This window comes from Ruditapes philippinarum, unplaced genomic scaffold (assembly GCF_026571515.1).
Source record: "Ruditapes philippinarum isolate M1 unplaced genomic scaffold, ASM2657151v2 ctg9974_1_1_1_1, whole genome shotgun sequence".
Lineage (NCBI taxonomy): Eukaryota > Metazoa > Mollusca > Bivalvia > Venerida > Veneridae > Ruditapes > Ruditapes philippinarum.
Window position 1 is genome coordinate 1 of NW_026855401.1, and position 12,420 is coordinate 12,420.

The 12,420-nt window shown below is 38.6% G+C and overlaps 1 protein-coding gene across 1 annotated transcript; it reads left to right on the forward strand.

Moving 5' to 3' along the window:
* Positions 1 to 6: 6 nt before the first annotated feature.
* Positions 7 to 10,715, forward strand: LOC132743163 (acetylcholine receptor subunit delta-like). The gene is made up of 5 exons (XM_060731690.1): positions 7 to 206; positions 7,941 to 8,065; positions 8,376 to 8,504; positions 8,874 to 8,931; positions 8,971 to 10,715. Exons 1-5 carry the CDS (start codon positions 17 to 19, stop codon positions 9,657 to 9,659), a joined length of 1,191 nt encoding a protein of 396 aa, XP_060587673.1. The 5' UTR covers positions 7 to 16; the 3' UTR covers positions 9,660 to 10,715.
* The last annotated feature ends 1,705 nt before the right edge of the window (positions 10,716 to 12,420 follow it).

Sequence of the window (12,420 nt, forward strand, 5' to 3'; positions counted from 1 at the left end):
AAGGTTTTAAGCCAAGATGAATATTTTGTTGCTTAGTGTGTTAATTTTAGCATTGTTTTACCCGGTAAAAGTATTTTCACAAACTGGAACCGATGTTAATAATTTGTTGACGCATTTATTTACAACTCGGGGTTACAACAAGAAAATTCGGCCACTTACTGACCAGAACACAGCGGTACAAATTGGCTTGGACTTCTTCTTGAATGGTGAGACTTGTTCTTTTTAATACATTCTTTAATCTTTTGAATTTGTATAACGTTCTTTACCTTTTTTGGAATAGATTCGGAAACTGTTCTGTGCAAGTTTTAAAGTCTGATAAACAGAGGTCAATAAATGCGTGTAGGTTCAATATGGAATTTATTGAACGAGTTGAATTAAATTATAGTTCTATGCAAGTCTCTAGTAACCATATTGTTGTCTTTTCATATAAAAAATCAATAAATTTTGTATTGAAGCAATACGGATATAATACAATTAAATTAAGTCAATTTACCCAAAACATTAAAAACTACATTTTTTTTTTCAACTGACGCGAAAGGCAGATTGACTGATTACAAAGCGTCGAACGCATATGATTAGTTTAATGTGAAACGTAAATCGTTCCATTTCTTGTTAGGATATTAAATTGTGAACATTGAATTTGACATTTTGTAGAGGGAAATTCAATAAAGTCTTTTCACGTAGTACAATTTATTGAAACATTTGCGCATTGGAACTCAAACCGTGCATTATAATTCAACAACTTACTGGTTTCTAAATAATTAGCAATTTTGATTTCATGTCTGATGTCATATGACGTTTGAACACACCTTTCTTATGTAATCGTATATTTTAGTTTTCACTAAACGATTTAGTTGATTTCATTTATTTACCAGGAAAAAAATAGGGTAAACCATGTTAAAGGAATAATTGAACTGTGCCAGGTCAAAACTAACATAATGGGTTTGCGGCCACCATGGGTCCATACCAGTCTGCGCATCTGCGCAGTCTGATCAGGATCCATGTTGTTCGCTATCAGTTTCTCTACTTGCGCAGACTGGTCTGGATCCATGCTGGTCGCAAACGCATTTTAGTGTCCAACTTTATTTGTCATCCAATGTTAATTTTCATAGAAGAACAAATGTCGATACTATATCAAATTCTGTTCATAGTCACCTTCTATTTTTCATAGTACTTCATAGAACCGCGTTGTTAAAATAGTCATTTGCATAAATTTGCACATGCGCTTTCATGGGCCGCTTTTAAGTAAAAAGGTCAACCTACATGAATTTTGTATTTATGGTTAAGGTTCAGATTTAAATCCACGTCCTGGCGAAAAAAATATGGCACGTGTAAACAAAATGTCAATTAATATTTTTTATTGCGAATGTAGGAAAATGTTTGAATTAATTTAAACTAAGAGGAAAATCACGTGTGTGAGTGTGTGTAAGGTCATTGTGTAAGTAGTGTGTCAGTGCTTGTGTAGTGTCATGTGTGACTTGTTTGCTGTCTGCATCATAATCAGTCAGTATGCATTGTGCCATGCCATAATGTAAGTAGTAGTGGACTGTGTGTCAGGCCAGTGTTTGAGCTGTAACCTGTTTGTCAGTGTGTGAGAAGTGTCCTGTCTGCCAGTGTATGAGTAGTGTCGTGTGTTATTGTGTCAGTCCATATATGTGTTTGAATAATATACGGTGTGTCAGTAGCACCCTATGTGTTAGTGTAAAGTTTTGTGTGGTTTGAGTGTTTATATGTTATTGTTTGAGTTGTGTTCTGTGTGTCGGTGCGTGTCATTTCTTTGAGTAGTGCTATGTGTGTCAGTCGTATGCTGTGTGTGGCATTATGTGACTAGTGTCCTGTGTGTTAACTGTGTATCAGTTGTGCCATAAGTGTCAGTGTGTGAATGGTGTCATATGTGTTATTAGTATGTCTGTGTTTGAATAGTTTACAGTGTGTGTCAGTAGCTCCTTATGTGTTGGTGTGTAAGTACAGGTTTGTGTTTGAGTGTGTGACAGTGTGTGCGTTCTATGCTGTGTGTGTATTGTGATAGCCGTTTACTGTGTGTCTGAAGCGTCCAATGTGTCGCGTAGTGTAGTGTGTGAGTATTGTCCTATTGGTAAGTGTAAATCTTCTGACTGTCCTGTGTGTTTATTTGTGTAATTGTGTCAAACGTTTCCCGTCTGTCAGGCTATGCGTAGTGTCCTGTCTCTCAATGTGAGATTAGTGCAACTTGTTCTGTCTGTCAGTGTATGATAAGTGTCCTGTCTGTCAGTGTGTGCGTAGTGTCCTGTCTGTCAGTGTATGATAAGTGTCCTGTCTGTCAGTGTATGATAAGTGTCCTGTCTGTCAGTGTGTGATAAGTGTCCTGTCTGTCAGTGTGTGAGTAGTGTCCTGTCTGTCAGTGTGTGAGAAGTGTTCTGTCTGTCAGCGTGTGAGTAATGTTCTGTCTGTCAGTGTGTGATAAGTGTCCTGTCTGTCAGTGTGTGAGTAGTGCCCTGTCTGTCACTGTGTGCGTAGTGTTCTGTCTGTCAGTCTGTGAGTAGTGTTCTGTCTGTCAGTGTGTGAGTAGTGTCCTGTCTGTCAGTGTGATAAAAGTGTCCTGTCTGTCAGTGTATGATAAGTGTCCTGTCTGTCAGTGTATGATAAGTGTCCTGTCTGTCAGTGTATGATAAGTGTCCTGTCTGTCAGTGTATGATAAGTGTCCTGTCTGTCAGTGTGTGATAAGTGTCCTGTCTGTCAGTGTGTGATAAGTGTCCTGTCTGTCAGTGTATGATAAGTGTCCTGTCTGTCAGTGTGTGATAAGTGTCCTGTCTGTCAGTGTATGATAAGTGTCCTGTCTGTCAGTGTATGATAAGTGTCCTGTCTGTCAGTGTATGATAAGTGTCCTGTCTGTCAGTGTGTGATAAGTGTCCTGTCTGTCAGTGTGTGCGTAGTGTCCTGTCTGTCAGTGTATGATAAGTGTCCTGTCTGTCAGTGTATGATAAGTGTCCTGTCTGTCAGTGTATGATAAGTGTCCTGTCTGTCAGTGTGTGATAAGTGTCCTGTCTGTCAGTGTATGATAAGTGTTCTGTCTGTCAGTGTATGATAAGTGTCCTGTCTGTCAGTGTATGATAAGTGTCCTGTCTGTCAGTGTATGATAAGTGTCCTGTCTGTCAGTGTATGATAAGTGTCCTGTCTGTCAGTGTGTGATAAGTGTCCTGTCTGTCAGTGTGTGAGTAGTGTCCTGTCTGTCAGTGTATGATAAGTGTCCTGTCTGTCAGTGTGTGAGTAGTGTCCTGTCTGTCAGTGTATGATAAGTGTCCTGTCTGTCAGTGTGTGATAAGTGTCCTGTCTGTCAGTGTGTGATAAGTGTCCTGTCTGTCAGTGTATGATAAGTGTCCTGTCTGTCAGTGTGTGATAAGTGTCCTGTCTGTCAGTGTGTGATAAGTGTCCTGTCTGTCAGTGTATGATAAGTGTCCTGTCTGTCAGTGTATGATAAGTGTCCTGTCTGTCAGTGTATGATAAGTGTCCTGTCTGTCAGTGTGTGCGTAGTGTCCAGTCTGTCAGTGTATGATAAGTGTCCTGTCTGTCAGTGTATGATAAGTGTCCTGTCTGTCAGTGTATGATAAGTGTCCTGTCTGTCAGTGTATGATAAGTGTCCTGTCTGTCAGTGTATGATAAGTGTCCTGTCTGTCAGTGTATGATAAGTGTCCTGTCTGTCAGTGTGTGATAAGTGTCCTGTCTGTCAGTGTGTGATAAGTGTCCTGTCTGTCAGTGTATGATAAGTGTCCTGTCTGTCAGTGTGTGATAAGTGTCCTGTCTGTCAGTGTGTGATAAGTGTCCTGTCTGTCAGTGTATGATAAGTGTCCTGTCTGTCAGTGTATGATAAGTGTCCTGTCTGTCAGTGTATGATAAGTGTCCTGTCTGTCAGTGTGTGCGTAGTGTCCAGTCTGTCAGTGTATGATAAGTGTCCTGTCTGTCAGTGTATGATAAGTGTCCTGTCTGTCAGTGTATGATAAGTGTCCTGTCTGTCAGTGTATGATAAGTGTCCTGTCTGTCAGTGTATGATAAGTGTCCTGTCTGTCAGTGTATGATAAGTGTCCTGTCTGTCAGTGTGTGAGTAGTGTCCAGTCTGTCAGTGTGTGAGTAGGGTCCTGTCTGTCAGTGTATGATAAGTGTCCTGTCTGTCAGTGTATGATAAGTGTCCTGTCTGTCAGTGTATGATAAGTGTCCAGTCTGTCAGTGTGTGAGTAGGGTCCTGTCTGTCAGTGTATGATAAGTGTCCTGTCTGTCAGTGTATGATAAGTGTCCTGTCTGTCAGTGTATGATAAGTGTCCTGTCTGTCAGTGTATGATAAGTGTCCTGTCTGTCAGTGTGTGATAAGTGTCCTGTCTGTCAGTGTATGATAAGTGTTCTGTCTGTCAGTGTGTGCGTAGTGTCCAGTCTGTCAGTGTATGATAAGTGTCCTGTCTGTCAGTGTATGATAAGTGTCCTGTCTGTCAGTGTATGATAAGTGTCCTGTCTGTCAGTGTATGATAAGTGTCCTGTCTGTCAGTGTGTGATAAGTGTCCTGTCTGTCAGTGTGTGCGTAGTGTCCTGTCTGTCAGTGTTTGCGTAGTGTTCTGTCTGTCAGTGTGTGAGTAGTGTCCTGTCTGTCAGTGTATGATAAGTGTCCTGTCTGTCAGTGTGTGATAAGTGTCCTGTCTGTCAGTGTGTGCGAAGTGTCCTGTCTGTCAGTGTGTGAGTAGTGTTCTGTCTGTCAGCGTGTGAGTAGTGTTCTGTCTGTCAGTGTATGATAAGTGTCCTGTCTGTCAGTGTGCGATAAGTGTCCTGTCTGTCAGTGTATGATAAGTGTTCTGTCTGTCAGTGTATGATAAGTGTCCTGTTTGTCAGTGTATGATAAGTGTCCTGTCTGTCAGTGTATGATAAGTGTCCTGTCTGTCAGTGTATGATAAGTGTCCTGTCTGTCAGTGTATGATAAGTGTCCTGTCTGTCAGTGTGTGATAAGTGTCCTGTCTGTCAGTGTGTGATAAGTGTCCTGTCTGTCAGTGTATGATAAGTGTCCTGTCTGTCAGTGTGTGATAAGTGTCCTGTCTGTCAGTGTGTGATAAGTGTCCTGTCTGTCAGTGTATGATAAGTGTCCTGTCTGTCAGTGTATGATAAGTGTCCTGTCTGTCAGTGTGTGATAAGTGTCCTGTCTGTCAGTGTGTGATAAGTGTCCTGTCTGTCAGTGTGTGCGTAGTGTCCAGTCTGTCAGTGTGTGATAAGTGTCCTGTCTGTCAGTGTATGATAAGTGTCCTGTCTGTCAGTGTATGATAAGTGTCCTGTCTGTCAGTGTATGATAAGTGTCCTGTCTGTCAGTGTGTGATAAGTGTCCTGTCTGTCAGTGTGTGCGTAGTGTCCAGTCTGTCAGTGTATGATAAGTGTCCTGTCTGTCAGTGTATGATAAGTGTCCTGTCTGTCAGTGTATGATAAGTGTCCTGTCTGTCAGTGTATGATAAGTGTCATGTCTGTCAGTGTATGATAAGTGTCCTGTCTGTCAGTGTATGATAAGTGTCCTGTCTGTCAGTGTGTGAGTAGGGTCCTGTCTGTCAGTGTATGATAAGTGTCCTGTCTGTCAGTGTATGATAAGTGTCCTGTCTGTCAGTGTTATGATAAGAGTCCTGTCTGTCAGTGTATGATAAGTGTCCTGTCTGTCAGTGTATGATAAGTGTCCTGTCTGTCAGTGTATGATAAGTGTCCTGTCTGTCAGTGTGTGATAAGTGTCCTGTCTGTCAGTGTATGATAAGTGTTCTGTCTGTCAGTGTGTGCGTAGTGTCCTGTCTGTCAGTGTATGATAAGTGTCCTGTCTGTCAGTGTGTGATAAGTGTCCTGTCTGTCAGTGTGTGATAAGTGTCCTGTCTGTCAGTGTGTGCGTAGTGTCCAGTCTGTCAGTGTGTGATAAGTGTCCTGTCTGTCAGTGTATGATAAGTGTCCTGTCTGTCAGTGTATGATAAGTGTCCTGTCTGTCAGTGTATGATAAGTGTCCTGTCTGTCAGTGTGTGATAAGTGTCCTGTCTGTCAGTGTGTGCGTAGTGTCCTGTCTGTCAGTGTGTGATAAGTGTCCTGTCTGTCAGTGTATGATAAGTGTCCTGTCTGTCAGTGTGTGATAAGTGTCCTGTCTGTCAGTGTGTGATAAGTGTCCTGTCTGTCAGTGTATGATAAGTGTCCTGTCTGTCAGTGTATGATAAGTGTCCTGTCTGTCAGTGTATGATAAGTGTCCTGTCTGTCAGTGTGTGATAAGTGTCCTGTCTGTCAGTGTGTGCGTAGTGTCCAGTCTGTCAGTGTATGATAAGTGTCCTGTCTGTCAGTGTATGATAAGTGTCCTGTCTGTCAGTGTGTGATAAGTGTCCTGTCTGTCAGTGTGTGCGTAGTGTCCTGTCTGTCAGTGTTTGCGTAGTGTTCTGTCTGTCAGTGTGTGAGTAGTGTCCTGTCTGTCAGTGTATGATAAGTGTCCTGTCTGTCAGTGTGTGATAAGTGTCCTGTCTGTCAGTGTGTGCGTAGTGTCCTGTCTGTCAGTGTGTGAGTAGTGTTCTGTCTGTCAGCGTGTGAGTAGTGTTCTGTCTGTCAGTGTATGATAAGTGTCCTGTCTGTCAGTGTGTGATAAGTGTTCTGTCTGTCAGTGTGTGCGTAGTGTCCTGTCTGTCAGTGTGTGAGTAGTGTTCTGTCTGTCAGCGTGTGAGTAGTGTCCTGTCTGTCAGTGTGTGAGTAGTGTTCTGTCTGTCAGTGTGTGATAAGTGTTCTGTCTGTCAGTGTTTTGATAAGTGTCCTGTCTGTCAGTGTGTTGCGTAGTGTCCTGTCTGTCAGTGTGTGAGTAGTGTCCTGTTTGTCAGTGTGTGAGTAGTGTTCTGTCTGTCAGTGTGTGCGTAGTGTTCTGTCTGTCAGTGTGTGAGTAGTGTCCTGTCTGTCATTGTGTGAATGGTGTACTGTCTGCCAGTGTGTGAGTAGTGTTTTGTCTGTCAGTGTGTGCGTAGTGTTCTGTCTGTCAGTGTGTGAGTAGTGTTCTGTCTGTCAGTGTATGATAAGTGTTCTGTCTGTCAGTGTGTGAGTAGTGTTCTGTCTGTCAGTGTGTGAGTAGTGTTCTGTTTGTCAGTGTGTGAGTAGTGTTCTGTCTGTCAGTGTGTGAGTAGTGTTCTGTCTGTCAGTGTGTGAGTAGTGTCCTGTCTGGTCTGTGTGTTAGTGTGTGAGTAGTGTTCTGTCTGTCAGTGTGTGATAAGTGTCCTGTCTGTCAGTGTGTGAGTAGTGTTCTGTCTGTCATTGTGTGAGTGGTGTACTGTCTGCCAGTGTGTGAGTAGTGTTTTGTCTGTCAGTGTGTGCGTAGTGTCCTGTCTGTCAGTTTGTGATAAGTGTCCTGTCTGTCAGTGTATGAGTAGTGTTCTGTCTGTCAGTGTGTGAGTAGTGTCCTGTCTGTCAGTGTGTGAGTAGTGTCCTGTCTGTCAGTGTGTGAGAATGGTGCTCCGTAAATTCCGTTCATTGTGAAAGCTATGAATTGTGTAAATTATGATTTATATTGAAATTATAAGTCATTTTTATTATTGTTGTTGTTAGTATTTTTAGTGGAGTAGCGGGGGGTCGAACTCGCAACCCCTAGACTTGTAGTCAGACAGTGTTACCACTGCACCACAGCGCCCGCTCTGATTTATAACTATTTTGTAGTCCCTATATACATTATCACATTAGTAAACAAGAAATTGAGTAATACAATTGACTTTTCACACCTAAATAGTAAATGTAGCTTTTAGGTCTATAGTGTTTTTCAATGGCTGACATTCGTGTCCTTGCTCGAGGGGCTATGATAAAGGACTAGACACAAACGAGTACTGAAAGTAAATAAATATAATTAGATAATTGGAAGTTTCTTATTTCTGTAGAACAGCACGACATGTTGGTTTTGTCATGGTGCGGCTCAAATTTATTAACATTCATCTGTTACATAATTTCAGCAATAATTGACTTTGACGAACAAGACGAAAGTTTAAAAACGTCTGGTTATCTAAGTTTTATCTGGCTAGATGAATACTTGACGTGGAACCCAGCTGACTACAACTCAACTACCGAAATATTTCTGGTATACACCATTATCTTACATTATACCAATTATTATACCCATATTAGAAAAGAATAGAATATAATAGAAAAGATATTGACTGTAAAAAATGAAAATAAAAAGAGAATAACCTATTCGAACCCACAGAATAATTTTTGTTTTAGAGAAGTTAAGTTTAACCTATCGCGAAGAACTTTTCTTAGCTTACAAAAATGGTAAACCGTACTCAAAACATCTAATTTTGATGTGAAAAAAAAGCGCATATAGAACTATTAATGTGCATAAGGTATACGTCATATTAGTGCTTTTACTTTTGATATTGAATTTTAAGCCCCAGGACGATATATGGAAACCAGATGTAGCGATAAGAAATGCCTTCAAATCCTTTACTGGACTCGGATCCTCATTTCTAAATGTCAGGGTTACTTCGGATGGATTAGTTTGGTGGAATCCATTTCAGGTATATGTCTTCTGAATATAAAACAGTAAATTTATTTAATATAAAAGGAGATGAGATTATGTTATAATTATGGTAGTGTGGCACCGTATATTTGTTTACTTTTTCATATTCTTCTTAATTTATCATACTACTATCTATACAAAATACTTCGTTTACTTATCATATATTTACTTCATTAAAGAATGAAGGTCCTATTAAAAAACTTTGTCGAGTATCGCATAAATATCGCATAAATTCGAAGCCTCTGTGTCGTCATAATACCTTAATGTATATTTTGTTCCGCGAGAGCGTGCTTACCTATTGTGACGTCATTCATTATCTGAGAAAACACCAATATGGCGGCTCGCATAAACTTTCCGTTATATTCAGGTGCTTGAATCAACTTGCGCCGTTGATATCACGTACTTTCCGTTTGATAGACAAACTTGCGATTTTTGAAATTCACAGCATGAGTATTATAGCAAAGATGAAGTTGAAATCAACATGGAAGTAAAAGGGGTTGAACTTGAGGACTATGTCGAGAACTCGGCATGGGAACTTACCGGAACTTCTGCAAGAGAGACAAATACCGGAGAAGCGGCGGTTTTCTTCACTTTGAAATTGAAACGTAAATCCGGATTTTATATTTTGAACGTTATCATGCCGGTTGTTTTACTATCTATTTTGAGCGTATTTACATTCGTTTTGCCAATCACATCTGGTGAGAGAGCAAGCTACGCCGTGACGGTGTTCCTGTCGCTGGCTGTGTTCTTAACAATTATCGCGGCCGAGTTGCCAAAGAATTCCGAAAACACATCAGTCCTCGCGGTTTACCTCATGCTCATCAGCAGCTGGAGTACACTGATTGTAGTGTTATGCTTGATCGAATCTAGAATTGCTATCCGTGATGAAAAGAATGTGCCAATCAATGTTTTCTTTATGGCCTTTGTAAAAGCGACTGATTTCTTCACTTGTAAAAGGTGCAAGAAGTCTGTCCGCCCAAAAGAATTTACATCAAAGTCAGAGCTAAAAGAGGTGTTAGAGGAAAATGGCAATGTCATAACCTGGACTCGAGTCGTGAATTCTATGGATTTTGTTTTCTTTTGGTTTTCTCTACTATTCACGTTTCTGTGTACAGTTATCCTAGGATCTATTGCAGTGAATGGACCGAGTTAATAACATAACATGGTACCACATTTACCTATGCCTTATTTTGCTAATCCCTTGATATTAGTTGCCATATCTTTTGCATATCCTTTACCTGTTTCGGATGTTTGGTCACTCTTACTTTACTCATTGTGTGCGTGACATCTATGTGAGTCCATTGTTTGATTGATAATTTACCTTATTGTATTTAAAGCATCACAACAGAAGATTTTCTTTTATTTGACACAATTGTAATTTAATGAAAATTTGGACTTTGTAAGTAAGAATATTGACAAAAAAACTTATAAAGTAACCGAGGCACACATTAGGCGCTTTTGGTACCACATAAATTACGCACTGGATGTTTATACATAGCATCAAGTCTGTTAAAAACAGTAAAGGGACATGGTGATGAATATATCTATGTACAATTGGTAATATCTTTATAACATAATTATACCGTGTAGATAAATGCATGTTTTAGTTAATTTTTTACTGTAAACACCGGTTTATTAATGTATTTACATTTCTTGAGGCGTGCAGATCTAAATTGATTAAGTTTGGTTTAACATTGACAAGTTCAAATGACAGATTATTTTGTACGATAGCACTTATTTTTCAACCTTTTTATAAATTTTAATTTTCTTTCAGCATACTTTAAGATAACGCAGCAGGTTACCGACGTGAAATCGAATATAAACATTATTAAGATAGATGTTTAAATAAGCCTACTGCCAAAAAAAAAGGAGAGAAACTACATTTCATTGGGTTATTGTGTATCCCAATATTGTTAATAACGCCGTAATAGATGATCTTAAGAAAAGAATTCAAAAGATTTGATCTATTGAGATTGCTTTAAAGCGAGAAACGCAAATTGTATGAATACGCCTGGTACATAATTACCTTTAAGTTCTTTTGTTGTAAAAATCCATTTTTTATGTTATTGAAAATATAAGTGATACGTCAAGACTTTAAGAGTGTCATATAGGTTTCTTTAAAAAAAAATTGACATTTTACTTACTTGTATACTTCAATTGTTAAAGTGACCTTCAGATTTTCTAAAGGTTAAACATGTTTGTTTTTTTTTTTAAATAAATCGTTTCATGTAATAATCAAATCAAAAGAATTAAGATGGAAAATGAAATTTGCCGACGATAAAATACATAAACAATAAGGAAACCCCTCGATACCTCCAATCAACCGACCCTCTCTCTGTATTTAGAAACAAACGCAACTGACGCGTTAAAAATAGCTTTCGGGAAGCCTCCAAATATATGATGCATTTTTCCAAGAAATATTACTGAAATACTTTGTTTGAAACAACACAGAATAGATTTTCCAACAGAAAATAAAAGCTGAATGTCGCTTTAACTTTTACTTTATATAATAACGTATAATTATAGCACTGAAGATTTCCAATACAGCGTTGCAAATTAAAAGTATAGATAAGTGGTCTTAAAATTCTATAGAACAAAGCTTGAGTAACTATTTAGTTCAGATTTAGGCCAAAACTTGATTCACCTAATTATTTATCGTGGTTACTTTTTATGGACTTTCACTCTCCGAGTTGCGTGTTTTACAATTAACAAAACCAATATGGTTTAAGAGGGTTTTTCAATTCCAATTCAAATTTGAGCAATCTATAATTCAATAAACAATTACCTTTATATTATTTTTAGCAGATGATACACTACAGAAGTGTTGGTGCAAGACAGACAGAACAACTGTTGTCATTAGGACATTTATAATAGCTGATAGTTCAGTATCAATCTATGTGTTGGCTTTTTTATTCATTTAGTCAGTCAGGGTCAATCATAAAATATCTACTCTACACTATTCAAACATAGACTGAAATGTCAATTTATAAATATTTTTCTTAGGATCGAAAGTTACCATGACGATTCTTCACATTATTTTTGAAGAGTTTTAGTTGTTGTTTTTTTACAGTACATATCTGATCAAATTAACTATTATAAATCAATAATGTTTATTTATCGAAGTGAGAAAATCATTTAACTTATCCGTGTGATAGTTGTTTCTTTATATCATATTATGGCTAAAGACAATTTGATTTGATATATTGTTTCATTATTCAATACTAAGTATTTTGAAGTGAAAAAACTAGTGCAAAACAAACAGCAACAAATAAAAAAGAAAAAAAACATGACAAGATTTCCCTGCTTAGCACTGCATCAACGAGAGAAAGCGACATTCACAAAATGAAGCTCCAAACAAAAGCTGGCAGACAATACCGTCAGTTAGGTACCCAGCAGTTGACCGAACATTAACAACAAAACAAACAAAACAAAAACAGGAAGGAAAAAAATTACAAATGATAGTTTAAAGTCTCAGTTGTAGATAACGGTACGATTCGAATAATTAATAAAATAGTGATCTTTCGTATTTTGTCGGAACGTTTCTGTAATCATCGCCAGTCGGGTCAGGAAATATATTTCCGCCAACAACAGTAGCATTTTCACCTCAACAGGACTTGTTTGCACACCTGAAACATTCTCAAGAAATGATACCCCGGGTGTATACCCACCAAGTTTATAACCAGTAAAGTCACCACTGCAGCAATCTGAGCATCACTGGCGCCATTAATACCGTGGGTAGCTCAAAGGTCAAGGTCACACTTAGCTTTGAAAGTAAACTAAGCATATTTCTGTTTACAACATTACTATTTCTTTCTTTTTTCATTATTTTGATAAGTCTTATCACAAGTTTAAATGCTCAAATTGAAAATACTAATCTTTATTCATATCTAACCTTTACATTAAAATGCAAATGT